Source organism: Dendrobium catenatum, unplaced genomic scaffold (genome assembly GCF_001605985.2).
Source record: "Dendrobium catenatum unplaced genomic scaffold, ASM160598v2 fragScaff_scaffold_390, whole genome shotgun sequence".
Classification (NCBI taxonomy): domain Eukaryota; kingdom Viridiplantae; phylum Streptophyta; class Magnoliopsida; order Asparagales; family Orchidaceae; genus Dendrobium; species Dendrobium catenatum.
The window spans coordinates 5,796,260-5,809,275 of NW_021318852.1; the positions used below are offsets into that span (position 1 = coordinate 5,796,260).

The 13,016-nt window shown below is 36.6% G+C and overlaps 1 protein-coding gene across 2 annotated transcripts in view; it reads right to left on the bottom strand.

The window, feature by feature from the left end:
- Nucleotides 1-7,329, bottom strand: part of LOC110097566 (coiled-coil domain-containing protein SCD2) — a 32,316-nt gene extending 24,987 nt beyond the window's left edge. Inside the window, exons 1-2 of one of the 2 annotated variants that reach the window (XM_028694035.1) lie at nucleotides 6,793-7,329; nucleotides 5,256-5,443 (exon numbers count right to left, since the gene is read on the bottom strand). In XM_028694035.1, coding sequence (XP_028549868.1) covers nucleotides 5,256-5,443; nucleotides 6,793-7,158 — 554 coding nt within the window. In that variant the 5' untranslated portion in view covers nucleotides 7,159-7,329. The remainder of the gene's footprint in view (nucleotides 1-5,255; nucleotides 5,444-6,792) is intronic. The other variant, XM_020824012.2, reaches the window with a different exon arrangement.
- Between the last annotated feature and the right edge of the window lie 5,687 nt (nucleotides 7,330-13,016).

Consider the following 13,016-nt stretch of genomic DNA (forward strand, 5'->3'; position numbering starts at 1 on the left):
ATATCCTTGATGAGATGAGGATCTGGATGGGCTAAGGTATCTAGGTTTAAAGGTCCTAGATTTCCTAAATAGGGGTTTAAGTCAGGCAGGGAGTCTAATTCAATCACTTCAGTTTCATCCTCAAAGAATTCTTTGTTATTAGTGATATCATTAGCATCCACGAAATGGATGCACTCAGTCTCAGGTTCAGGGGACCTTTTCTTTTTAATGCATTTCTTTATTAAACTTAAACTCGCAGGGTCAAGGACTGGGGAGGCTAAGGGTTGACTAAGCTAGCTAGAAGTCGGTTCAAGTGGGGAGTCATATGGGCTCGATCTAACAGAAGACCACCTAAAGGGTCGGTCATCAAGACTAAGAACAAACCTACAGGGTGTGGTAGCATCCCTTACGTTACTAAAGGAAGGGTGGTCTCGACCACAGTAATGTCCATAGTTTGTTCCAACAAAAGAGGTAGGGTGGTGCTCTAGATGGCAGTCACTGGTAGAGGGTCGGTATTTTAAATTAAGATCTCGCCTCATGTCTTTCCAAGTAGGGTACTCACCTCGAGACTCTTTATGATCTTCCAATCTTACCCAAAATTGGAGAGCCTGACCTTTGAGGTGAGATTTAGCGATAATAACCTGGTGGGACTCAGGGATATGTCGTGATTCAAAATAGTCCTCTAATTGTCTAACCCATTCCCTAAAGTAGTAAGGGTCCGAGGAACCATCAAAGGTGGGTAGACGGTAAGGTGACTCAAAGTGAGGTTGTTGCTGTGGCTTAGACTTAGGTCTAGGTTGATAACTAGAGTGAGGCGTCTCCCGACTAACATGACTGATCGAATGGGGCACCTTCCTAGAGTGGGGAGAGTCAACATGTTTCTCCTTTGTAGTTTTAGCTGAGAGCCTACAAGACTAACTAGGTCATCTAACTTCTTTTGAAATCTTATCGGGTCCATTGGGAAAACGCTTGGAAACACTTAGGGATGAATCTAGATAAGGGGCAACACCTAAATCGAGGCTAGACTCTCCAAATTGTAACTGGAAGGTGCACTAAAGATGTGGACAGTAAACCCCAATAGTGGATAAAATAGTCTAGGTGACTAGGAAGGGTACCGGGTCGAGGGCAGCACCTAAACGCTAAGGTTCCTAGCCTAAAAGTCCACTAAACGAGTGCAGGAGTGCTGTGGACAGCAACCTACAGCACTAGATTAATTGGTTCAAGTGATGAGGGAAATGTCTAGAGTGAAGTTAGCAACTAAACACTAAGTTGGGGTCACCTAAAGCTCTCTAAATGTTGCAGAAATTTACTGGACAGCAAATAAAACAGTGATGCAAAAGAATAATGCGATGGTATGCATGTAAATAAGCTATGGGATAGTTAAGTAGACTCCTATGATGCATCTAGCACATGTAATGCATGCTAGCCATGCTCTGATACCAAGATGGTGTAGAACAATCATGGGAAGTTGATATGCTTAAAGGACGTTTGCACGTTTAGTTTTAGAGAACAATAATAAGCAAGATCTCATGTTAGTTTGAACGATAAAATAAAATATTAAAGTGATAAATAACATTGGTTAAATTACGTGCATAGAAGTTAAGAGCATAAAAATCAATCAATTTAATCTACTTTTGTATACGTGAATGGTCTCAACAATAAATCTCTTCGTTAACATTAAGACTAGGTACTACAAGGAACCCTTCACTCAACTCTTCCTATTACTAAGCCTTAGCGGAGGGACCAACAACATCTTTGTGAATCAAAGTATAACCACGTGGGAGAAATAAACTAAGAGGCTAAAAGAGTCGGAAGTCGAGTTTACCCGAAGTATGAAGTATACGAGGCTCCGGTGGTCATAGGAAGGCTTGGAAGGAGGTAGGTGGCATCCACGAACCTTCTTGAAGGTGTGATCAGCAATCTGACGTGTCCTGAAAGCGTTTGAAGACCTTCCACTTGGCTGGACAGCAAGAAACAGGTGCAAGTTTTCTCAGGACAGCACACTCTCATACCCAGAAAAGTCTCAGGCAGTGGACGGGGACTTATCCGATCAGTTGGACAGCAAGTATACGTTCCGGATCTTTTAAACAGCAGGTTGCAGGTGCTTGATACGTGAAACAGCAACAAGGAAGATGTCTGGACGGCAAGGGGTTGAGTTTTGGGGCTGACCAGTTGGTGGGGATGTGCAGAATTTAGTGGACAGCAGTTTACCAATTCTCTGAACTTCTGGACAACAATCCCGTAGGAAGATTTCAGGCTCTCTTGTTTCGTTTGGAGAAAAGAGAGAGGTTTAAGGGCTAATTCAAATCAACTCTAATTTGAATTTCAATTGGGCGTAATTTGGGAGATTGAATGATAATTGATTGAGGCAAGAATTAAGGAGAAATTAATGAGGGGTAGGCCAACCATGAGAGAGAGGGGGAAATTTGTGTCTAAATTCGTTGTATGTGGTCCACAGCATTAATGACGATGGGGAATTAAAATCTGAAATTAATCTCAGATTTTATTTGATTGAATTGCCTTCCTAAATGGCTTGGGCTAATTGGAAAGAAATTTGAAATTCAAATCAATTCGATTTGAATTTGAATTCTTCCCAAAAATGCTATGGCCAAATATGGAAGGTATTGAATGGGGAATTTAATGTGGGGATCCAATGTGAGGAGAGGTGGTGAGGCTGGTGGTGGAGAAATTAATTTGAAATTTGAATTCAAATTAATTTTCAATTAATGCATTGGTGTGGGTTTAATGGGAGGAAAGCCACATGGTGGCCGGCGGCATGTAGAGAGAGAGGGAGGGGATTTGGGAAAGGTTTGGGGAGTTTCCAAAGAGGGATTGTGGATTAGGAAAATTATTATAACATCCAATTTGTTTGAAATTTAAATTGAAGTCATGAATAAAACTTTCCTAAATAAAAATTTCCAAAATTGGAAAGTTTTGAAATTCAAAATTTGAATTTCAAATTGACTCCAATTTTCCCTCTCAAGCCCAACTAAATTTGAAAGATAGCATGATGATTGAGATCATCATCACAACGGAAAAGGGGGCTTGGTGGGGCAGCGGCAAGAGGAAGGGAATGGGTGGGTTGATTGCTTGCCGTCGGGTTTTGATAATTTTGGTAGAGGTTGGATATGAAGTGGGGAAGCTAGGGGATGAAAAGGATATGGGAGTAAGGGGGAAAGAAGAAGATAGGGAAAAGAGAACCACGAACCCGGACGCTTCCAAGGTTGGTGGTTGCGTTGCCTTTCACCAAGGGACTTTCTCAAAGCTCTCTCCAAAAACTCTCAAACTCTCACAAGAGTAAAACGCATAAATTTTCATAATAATCTTTATTAGCCCTTCTCTAAGAAGAGGAGGGATTTAAATAGACAAATACAAGAAGGGAAAAATAAAAGACAACAATGCCCTCGGGGCTTACAAAGAACTAATCCCTTAAGCAAGGGCATAAATGGAAAAAAGACATAAAATAAATAAATACATCACATATAATTGAAATAAAAAAGACGTCATCATAGCCGTCGATCATCGGCCACGTCCCTGATGGAACATTAAGGGTCTGATGTCCGCATCAGATATGTTTATTAAGGGATATAGTAATTTCTTCTTTATTGTCTTTCTTGATTCAAGCAAGTGCCTAAATTGTCTCTTCATCGAGCAATCATAATTATTTAGAATACCTAATGCTTCAAACAAAATTAGAATGCACTATCGAAATGTCGTCGACCCAAATTATTTGAATTACATCGATGATGCTAATGAATGGTTCTAAACAAATAAAATGATGAATGATGAGGAGGAATTGGTGTATTGCAAGACATTGTGGGATAATGAAAGCTGCTACAATAGTCAAGATCGACTTAATGTAAAAGAAAATGAATACCCATCAAGGCCTAGAAAACTTGAGTGATAAAAATATATGATGAGAGGCTACTTTGTATATTATGATTAAGATGAAAAAAATAGTTTTTAAGATTTTTAGTTTGAATTTGAGGTTTGCATTTAAGATATGACTTATATTTTAAGCATAAGAATTTCATTCACAAGATTTAGGATTGTCTTTGTTTAAAAAAATATTTTCTTCTTGGTTTTGCATTTTTGTTCTAATATTATTTATTGATATAATGATGATGGCTTTATTTATCAATTTAATTACTTTCACTGATATTATGATTTCTTTTTTCAATCTGACTGTCTTTAGTTAACCTATATACATGTTATTGTTAAACTATACAACCTTCGAGTTATTTTACGTTGTGTTTTTTAAGAGAATACTTCTATGATATTGAAGTCTAAATCTAGTATAAATCACAAATGTCTTTCATTTGTTTTTTCTAACATCCTTGATAGATCTTAAACTTGTTGGGTATGACAACATTCTTCAGCATCTCAAATGAGATCACTTTTGAAATTAAACTAAATTTCAACTACCTAGGAAAATAAACTAAACAAAATCATAACAAAAAACAATAAGTTAGAATAACAAGAAAACCTAGGGATCCTCCTTATCCAGTGTCTAATAGAAATTATATTAGCAAAGAATCATTGACTTACCAAAAAAGGGATCTGCACGCACGCACTTATAAAATAAAACCTAACCAACCAAACTTCCAATCACAACCAATACCACATCAATTAGAAAATCAGGTTTGGAAACGCCTTTCATGACCTAGAGTACTGACATTTGATGGATTAGTTACTTGCTCTAAAACAAAAATGAAGCAAATGTAAACAAACAATCAGCAAAGCACAAACCAATGCCCATTTCACAGATATGTCAGTCCATCCTTAAAATTATAAAGTGAACAAAATAAATTATGATCTAGGCAATGCCCACTACACAAAATAGTCTGATGTGATTCTCAGACCAAAGTACTACTGAAACAGAAATAATCTCCTACTGTTCTCTTTGTTTCAAAGAACATTTTGGTGATTCATTATGTTAAACGTTTATAAACTATATAAATAGAAGTGTACAATTCTTAAGTATGAGGTCTCAATTACAGCCTTTAAAGTTCTGGAACAAGGTGCTTTTTGCATTCTCATGAGCAGAACTTATAGCTGGTAATCCAATAAAACATGGCCTTTCCAACTTAATGCTCAAATAAGGATTGATTTTTTTTTTTTTAAAGGAATGAGTCTAATAGTAGATGCATTAAAAAATAGTGAAAAAAAAAAAAGATATGATAATTTAATATATAGCAAATAAAAAATTAACATCATTAATTCAAAAATATGATAAGAATAATTGAAATATGAGAATCATAACAAGTTAATATTACCTTTTATCTTTGCGCTTCTCAATAGGAGGTTCTATCCCAGGGATGGTTGATGTAGTCCTCAAGGATGTCCTACTAGGGGGCACTAATGGTGCAGGAGAAGGAGCAGGTGTTGGCCGACTTACTATTGATGGCCTCCCGGTTGATGTTGAACGAACTGATGGGGCATAATCTGCCACATTCCGACCTAGCTAATAAAACATGAAGAATATAACTTAGCCGAATGATTGAACTATAAGAGTTTGACTGAATAAGTAAATTTTAAGAACTATGTATCAATATATATGCCAAATTATATGTTTATACAGCAGGACAGGAGAAAAATAACTTGTATGAGAATTTTATAGACCACTCCATCAATTGGATGTTGGTTCACAGCTCGTTGTCCTTTTTATACCAAAAGAGAAAAAAAATATTACAAATTGATTAAAATACTTGTATTCTACTCAACAAAAGATTATCCAATTCATACAGTTTCAAATCACAGTCAATATGAATCTATCCATCCCTTTATTTCATAATACATAAATTAAAAAAATTTGAAGAAATCGCAACTCATTGTGTGTGAAGTTACAACTATAAGAGCATCTCCAACCGAACGCCAAACGTGCGTATGGCGTCGCTCGGTCGCTCCAACCGAACGCCAAATCTTCTGCCATTTATTTGCGGGTGAACAGTGTGACACCAATATTGGCGTTAAACTGTTCACCTACGCTATTTTGCTCTCTCAATCGGAAAAACGCGCGAAGGGAGAAGGATCGTTACCTTCGCAGAAGTACTTAAAATGCAGTTCGACTGGAGCAGCACCACAGCATTTTGGAGTTTTGTTGTATTTTGTCGTGAAAAATGGAGTTCTCCATTAGAGATGCCCTAACAAGAACAATCCTCATCCTCGCCAAAAGACTACCAAATTCATACAACTTTCACTCCCATCAAAGATGTATGGCATTTCAGCATCACCAAAAAAACCTCAGATGGTTACTCCCTTCTTTTTTTTTTTTAAGATGGTTACTCCCCTATTGATGTAACATTAAGGCAAAAATAAAGCACAGCAAATTCTCAGATAACCTTCCACAGAATTAACTGACAACTTCAATATAAGCAAATTCTTAACCATGAAATAACCAGAATGCATAGCAAATCAATCAAACACATTATTACTTCAATATGAAAATTGAAATAAACATATCGAAAAGACCTGGATCAATCAGTTCGACCTATCAAATAAATAAACACTAATAGAAATCAGATTCTAATAACAAATTGCGAACGAAATTGTTTGGAATCCCCCAAATTCCTACATGCAACATTCAAAATAATACATCCAAACATGAAATGTTTAAATAACGCTGACCAAATAAATCGCATATTCTTCAGCTATACACTTATCTGATGGCAATCAACTCGGCCAAAATTAAGAGATTCAACAATTCTAAACATAAGAAAATAAAGCGCCCCAGTTCAATCAGTAATACGTAAATGAAACTAAAAAACAAGCCAACCATGTAAAAATAGCCCTACTCGCAAGATCCAAACTTACTGCAGGAGAAGGCGATCTGGTGGGTCTCCCTAAAATCCCCACCCCATTACCAGCGGTTGCGCCACCGTTGCTGCTGGAGAGGGTCCTCGGTGAGCCATAGCGGAAACTATCCGACGTAGCCGGTAGATCTCCTTCATCCTCCTCTTCATCGTCCTCACCGGAGGCCTGCGAAGCCATCACCCGAGCGAGGCGAGCATTGGCGGCCTTGGCGGCGAGGTTCTGCGTCCTCCGTATGTTGGATAATCCTGATGTCGACGCCGAGCGGTGGTGCGCAGGCGACATACCTGGGGAGGACGAGCCCGTGCTGCTCGAGCCGCCGCTGTGCTGCCGCGTGTACACCGGGCTTCTGGTTCTCCAGCGGTCCATTCAGCGAGTATAGGCGTCGGCTCGGAGTAGAAATTTGGATCGCGGTGCGAGGACTTTACCGCGCCGGCGGCGGACGAATCGGGCGGAAAACGGCGTGAAAGGGTAGAAGACGGTAGCAGTATCGGATCTCATTCGCCGCGATCTCGGTGATAGTGGGAGGGTGGCAACGGGGCATGCACACCTAATGGGACCAGATCCGCTGCTTCGTGCAAAACAGCCTACGGCGTAACAAATAATAAATTACTCTGATTTAAGATATGTTTGCCACAACTGCTACGTTTCATAAAGCTATTTGTGAAGTTAATATTGCAAAATAATAATAATTATTATTATTATGACGAGGAACCGTCGGCCGTCACACTCAACTTCGTCGAGTGCGCTTGACGGCTTGGGGGTCCGTAAACCCCGGCCGACCTAATGGGCCACCCAAGCCACAAACCCATAACCGGTGCTTTGGAGCTCCCACTTAAGGGCCGGCTGATGCTCGAGGGAATCGAGCTCAGGATAGGGGGTTCCCAACCGAGCACGCCCACCAAACGAGCTAAGCATCGGTGGGTAAAATTAGTTATTTTTATTTTAAAAAGTAAATTTTCATAACTACATCACGTAGTTCTCTAATAGTGAGCTAAAAAAGGATTAATGGAAGTTGAATATTTCATTAAAAATAAGTGAAGACTTTTCAATATGTTATTGCTTTTATTTATGGATTGATATATAAATTTATTCATTTTATGGTACACACCAAAAGAAAAATGTGTGGGTCCTCAAAATGAAAACAATTCAACATTGGATCACAATATCTTAGTCAATATATGATATGATTAAAATTTATAATTGTTGTGTTCTGAAATATTCGTAGCGGTAGTGAAATATAAAGTTTAGCGTCCTTATTTCGTACAAAAATATTTCACATAAACAGATAAATGAATTTGGTGTATCGTGTTTAAGAGACACCATAATTTTTATGTATAAAACCCCCCAAAAGAGAGAAAAATCATGATGTCTTGCCCAGTTGAACTGATTCCACTATTATTGATGGTTAGTTATAAATAAGGGCCTTCCTCAGAGGAGGGTGCTTGCTCAATTTAGCTAATACACATTATATAAAAGCACATTACGTAGTTGGAGAATAACATGACATCTGTTTTTAAGAGAGTGTGGGTTTGTTTATTTGGTATGTAGATTCATATGGATGCAGTCAAATATGATGGTGATTAGATGGACCGTAATTAAACATCAGTCACATTGAGTGACTTAGTCGGCGGGTAACGTAGATTGAAAGAACCATAGTCAGGTGATAGAAGTTGAAGACACCGTAGTCATCGGACAACTGTAATCGAAAGAAGATCCTTCCAAGAGGAGTTTCAACGGTAGTCGGAGAGCAGTCAGGAAAAACTCTGACGATGGTAATGCAAGATGGATAGTGCAAGAGAGCTCTCAAGTTTTCTTCTCTCTTCTTCCTCCCTTTCATGTGAATTTTTTTTTTTTCTCAAGGAAGGGGGGAGGAGGATTTGGAGAAGATTTAGGACAAGTTTGGAGTGTTTTATCGGACAGTTCATAGTGATTATCTTAATCATTGAGTGTTTATTAAGCATTTAAATGCATTTGAGAAGTCAGAATCCAGTGATCATGGGCTCGTTGGATTTGTCTCGTAGAGCTCTTGATTCGACTATAAGCATGTCATATATGAATATCATTTGTCATCAAATTAATGCTTTGAAGCTTTCAAATACGCCTTGGTCATTTGATTTGGGCCCATTTGGGCTAGGATTGGACCAAATTTAGTATCGATGGGTTCGTTTCCTTAAGATGTTCAATTTGACTATAAGTTCGTTGAAATCGGAGTGGATGTTCTAAAAAATAATTTGGAAGTTCTCAATTCAAGTTTGCATCGAGAATCATGAATTTTTCAGACATATCAATAATCACTAGATTTCATGCATAGCATGTGTGATTTAAAATTGTAATTTTTTAGTGATATATTGCATTCATTTCAAAATTAGATATTAAGATTGTAAAGTTCATTTTTACTTCATTTTTTCCTTTGAGAATAGAATAAATGAATAACAAAAAATGAGATTTACATACATACTACTTTATACTATTTTATTTATATATTTAACACATAAAATTTTAATATTACATACATACCACCCATAGTTCATTTTCATATCAAATATGAGTGGTAGAAATGAAATATATGAGTGGTAGGAAAGAAATATGAGTGGTATTTTTTATATTAAAATAATATAGGGTGGTATGTATGTAATATTAAAATTTTGGGTGTTAGATATGTAAATAAGATTGTATAAAGAGGTATGTATGTAAAATTAAAACACTCAACATGAGCTAAAAATAAAATTTCGTTGGAAGCACAAATTATATTTTTTCAATTATTCCTTTAACTTTTTTCATTAATACATGAGATCAATTATGGCAGTTTTAAACTTTTTTTTATTTAAATGTTTTATTTTAAAATGATAAAATAAAATATGATAAAAATTATAATTTATAGCACATATACTTAATATTTCAAAAAAAAAAATGAATTATTATTTTATTATTAATACAAATAAATAATTTTTTATCAATATAAGTAATTAAAATATCATTCATCCATAGATCTCCATTTTTCTTTCATAGCTTATTTTTATAATAATCAATTAGTCATAGTAGAAAAAGCTATTTCAACTTTTATTACATTTATATTAAAAATAAATTCTAAAAATTTTAATTTATCCTATTAAAATTTTAATTATTATATCCTAATCCAAATTTTTTTCAATCCAAAATCAAAGCTATAAGGAGATGAATAAAAGAATAAAGATAACTAATTGTGCTTATATTTTTTATTAAAAAAATAAACAATAACGATTTAAAAATAAAAAATAAAAAAAATAAAGTTGATATATCATCAAAAACTTAACGTAATCGGGCACGAATCTCGAGGCAAAATTCAAGTTGGAAAATTAAAAAATTAAATCTGGAATCATCTGAACTCCGATTTCAATAAACTTATAGTCAAACTGAGCACCTCGGAAATACGAACCCAATGACACAAAATTCAACTCAATCTGAGCCCAAATGAGTCTGAATCAAGGACCTGAATCGCTATTAGAATGTGCGAACCACAATTTGGATTATCAAACGGTTTCTAAACATGACATGCTTATAGTATAATCGAGCGGCTCGACGAGATGAATCCAATGAGCTCAAGATCACCAAGTTCTGATATCATTAAGACCTTCAAATGTATGATGAACAGTAAATAATAAAGGGTTTCAATATCGACCGTCCATCCAACCACTCCCCTTAGTCCCTGATCTCTCCCCTATTTGCGGGTCATGTCACTCCATAAATCTATAAATAGACCTCTCATTTCTCTTGAGAGGGCCCAAGCAAGAAGAAGAAGAGTAAGTTAGAAGAGGAGAAAAGAATAATAGGAGGGAAGAAACTCATCCTCGACCACCGCCGGAATTCCACCCGACATCCAAGTGATGCCAGAGTTTCACTCGAACTCCAAGTGATGCTGGAATTCCGCCCGATCCTCCAAGTGACGCCGGAATTCCGCTCGACCTCCAAGTGTTGCCGGAATTCCGCCCGACTTCTAAGTGACGTCGGAATTCTACCTGACCTCTAAGTGACGCCGGAGTTTCACCCGAACTCTAAGTGACACTTGAGTTCTGCCCAAATTCCATCTAACATAGAAGTTCTCCTCGGCCGCCAACTGACGTCGGACTTCTATCAAACACCGGACCTCTGCTCGTCGCCAAGTTTCTATCCGACGCCGGACTTCTGCGTGTTGTCGGACTTTCGTCGGACATCTATCCAATGTTGTATTTCTGTCTATTGCTAGATTTTTACCTGATGCCATCCTTCTGACCTTCGTTGTCAGACAACGGTCCTTCTAACTTACGTTGTCAACCAACTACAGTCCTTTTGACCTCCGTCACCCGCTGACTACGGTCCTTCTAACTTACGTCACCCACCGACTATAGTCCTTCTGACCTCTGTCTCCCACAGACTACGGTCCTTCCGACTTACGTCACCCACCGACTATAGTCCTTCAGACTTACGTCGCCCACCAACTATAGTCCTTCAGACCAAACAAACACATCGACAGTGACTCTTTGTATTTTCATCATGTATTTCATATAAAATATACATCAAGCTAAGGCCTTCCCCCTAAGGAAGGGCCACATTTGTAATTGACTGCAAATAATAGTGGATTCATTCAAACTGGGCTAGGCCCCGTGGTTTTTCTCCCTTTTTCAGGGGTTTTCCACGTAAAAATCTTGGTGTCTTTAGTGAATGACACATCATCTCTTTTTATATGTGTGTGTGCTGGTTCTTCGTACAATGCTAAGACATTAAACTTTATATTTCTCTACCGCCGCAAATATTCGAGGACGCAACAAAAGTATATGTAAATATAAAGATTGTGATATTAAATATATAAATATATAAGAAATTTGGGTTATTGTTTTATCAAATTATGAAATTTTGAAGTCTTAGAAGAATTTCTATTTTTCACTTTGTTCACAAAGTTGGGGAAGTAATTTCAAATTATAATTATTTTTATTATGCACTCATATAAATATTAAATTATAGATTATATGCTATCTTATTTTTAAGCTAATTAAAATTATGATCAAATTAAATATTAATTATTATTTAGATTTTAATGTATCTCATTAAATAAATCTTCATTGGAATGTAAGTAAAGACTTACGTTTCTTTTGAGACAGTTTTTTTAATACTTTGCTTTTCGAAAGACAATCATTATTTTTATTTGGTCATTATTTTTTCGCAGATATCAAAAAAAATTGTGCTAAGGAGCAATTTCCTACAACAACTTTCTAAAAAACTGCTAAGATTTCTCTTTTTTTAATGATTCCTTTATTTTCTTAGGGAGGGGATGATAGTGAACATTGTAATGTAATTATTAGCAAGATTAGTCTTAATTATTATTAAGATGGTGAATATTTTAATTAGTCTCACTCTTTTCTTTTGGACTTTAGCAAATTGAATTGTAATAAGTTATTTGTTAGTGCATTTGACAGTGAGAGCCAAGATTCACAATTATAAAGCCACATAACACCAAACTATACTTGCAAAGCACGAATTTTATTGCAAATGTTAGATGTTATCTATTAGAGTCTGTTTGAGATGGTTATAATTTTTTTATAAGTGATTATAAAATTATTGCAAGGTAATAGTTACTTCAAAAAATTTTATGACTATTACAATAGGGGCGGCGCCCTGGGGCACAACCCCCCGAATTCGCCTTAATTATTGTTTAATTAAAGTCTAATTAATGCTAGCTATCTATTATAATGTAAACTAAAAAATTTAGGTTATTTTTTCCTTCCATATTCCTCCAACTTGTTGAGCAATTAGTGATGAAATTATTCTGTGAGGATGCCAAATGCCGTCCGGAGACTAACCAAAATGTGTCATATCAGCTCTTGTTCGGTATATGACTCAGTACTGCTCGATACTGCGGCTCCGTATTGCTCCGCACTGAACTCGGTACCGCTAACATGACGCATTCTGGTAGGTCTCCGGACGGTGAAATGTGTTCAATGTCCAGTAAGTGGCTTCTCATTGTTGAGCACGAAGAACTTAAAGTTTCGAACGTTCACCGGTTCACCTTCACGGTAGCCGACAGTTATCTCTCTCTCTCCATTTGTCTCTCCACCTCATATCTAATTGAAAAAAAAAAAGAGAGAGCTTGCAGGCCTCATAGAAAAACCATTTTCTTTTTTTTTTTTAATTTTGTTTATTATTATTAGAGAATAAAGTTTGGCTTATACAGTAGAAAAAGAAAGAAAAGCTTGATGTTAATGAATAACTTT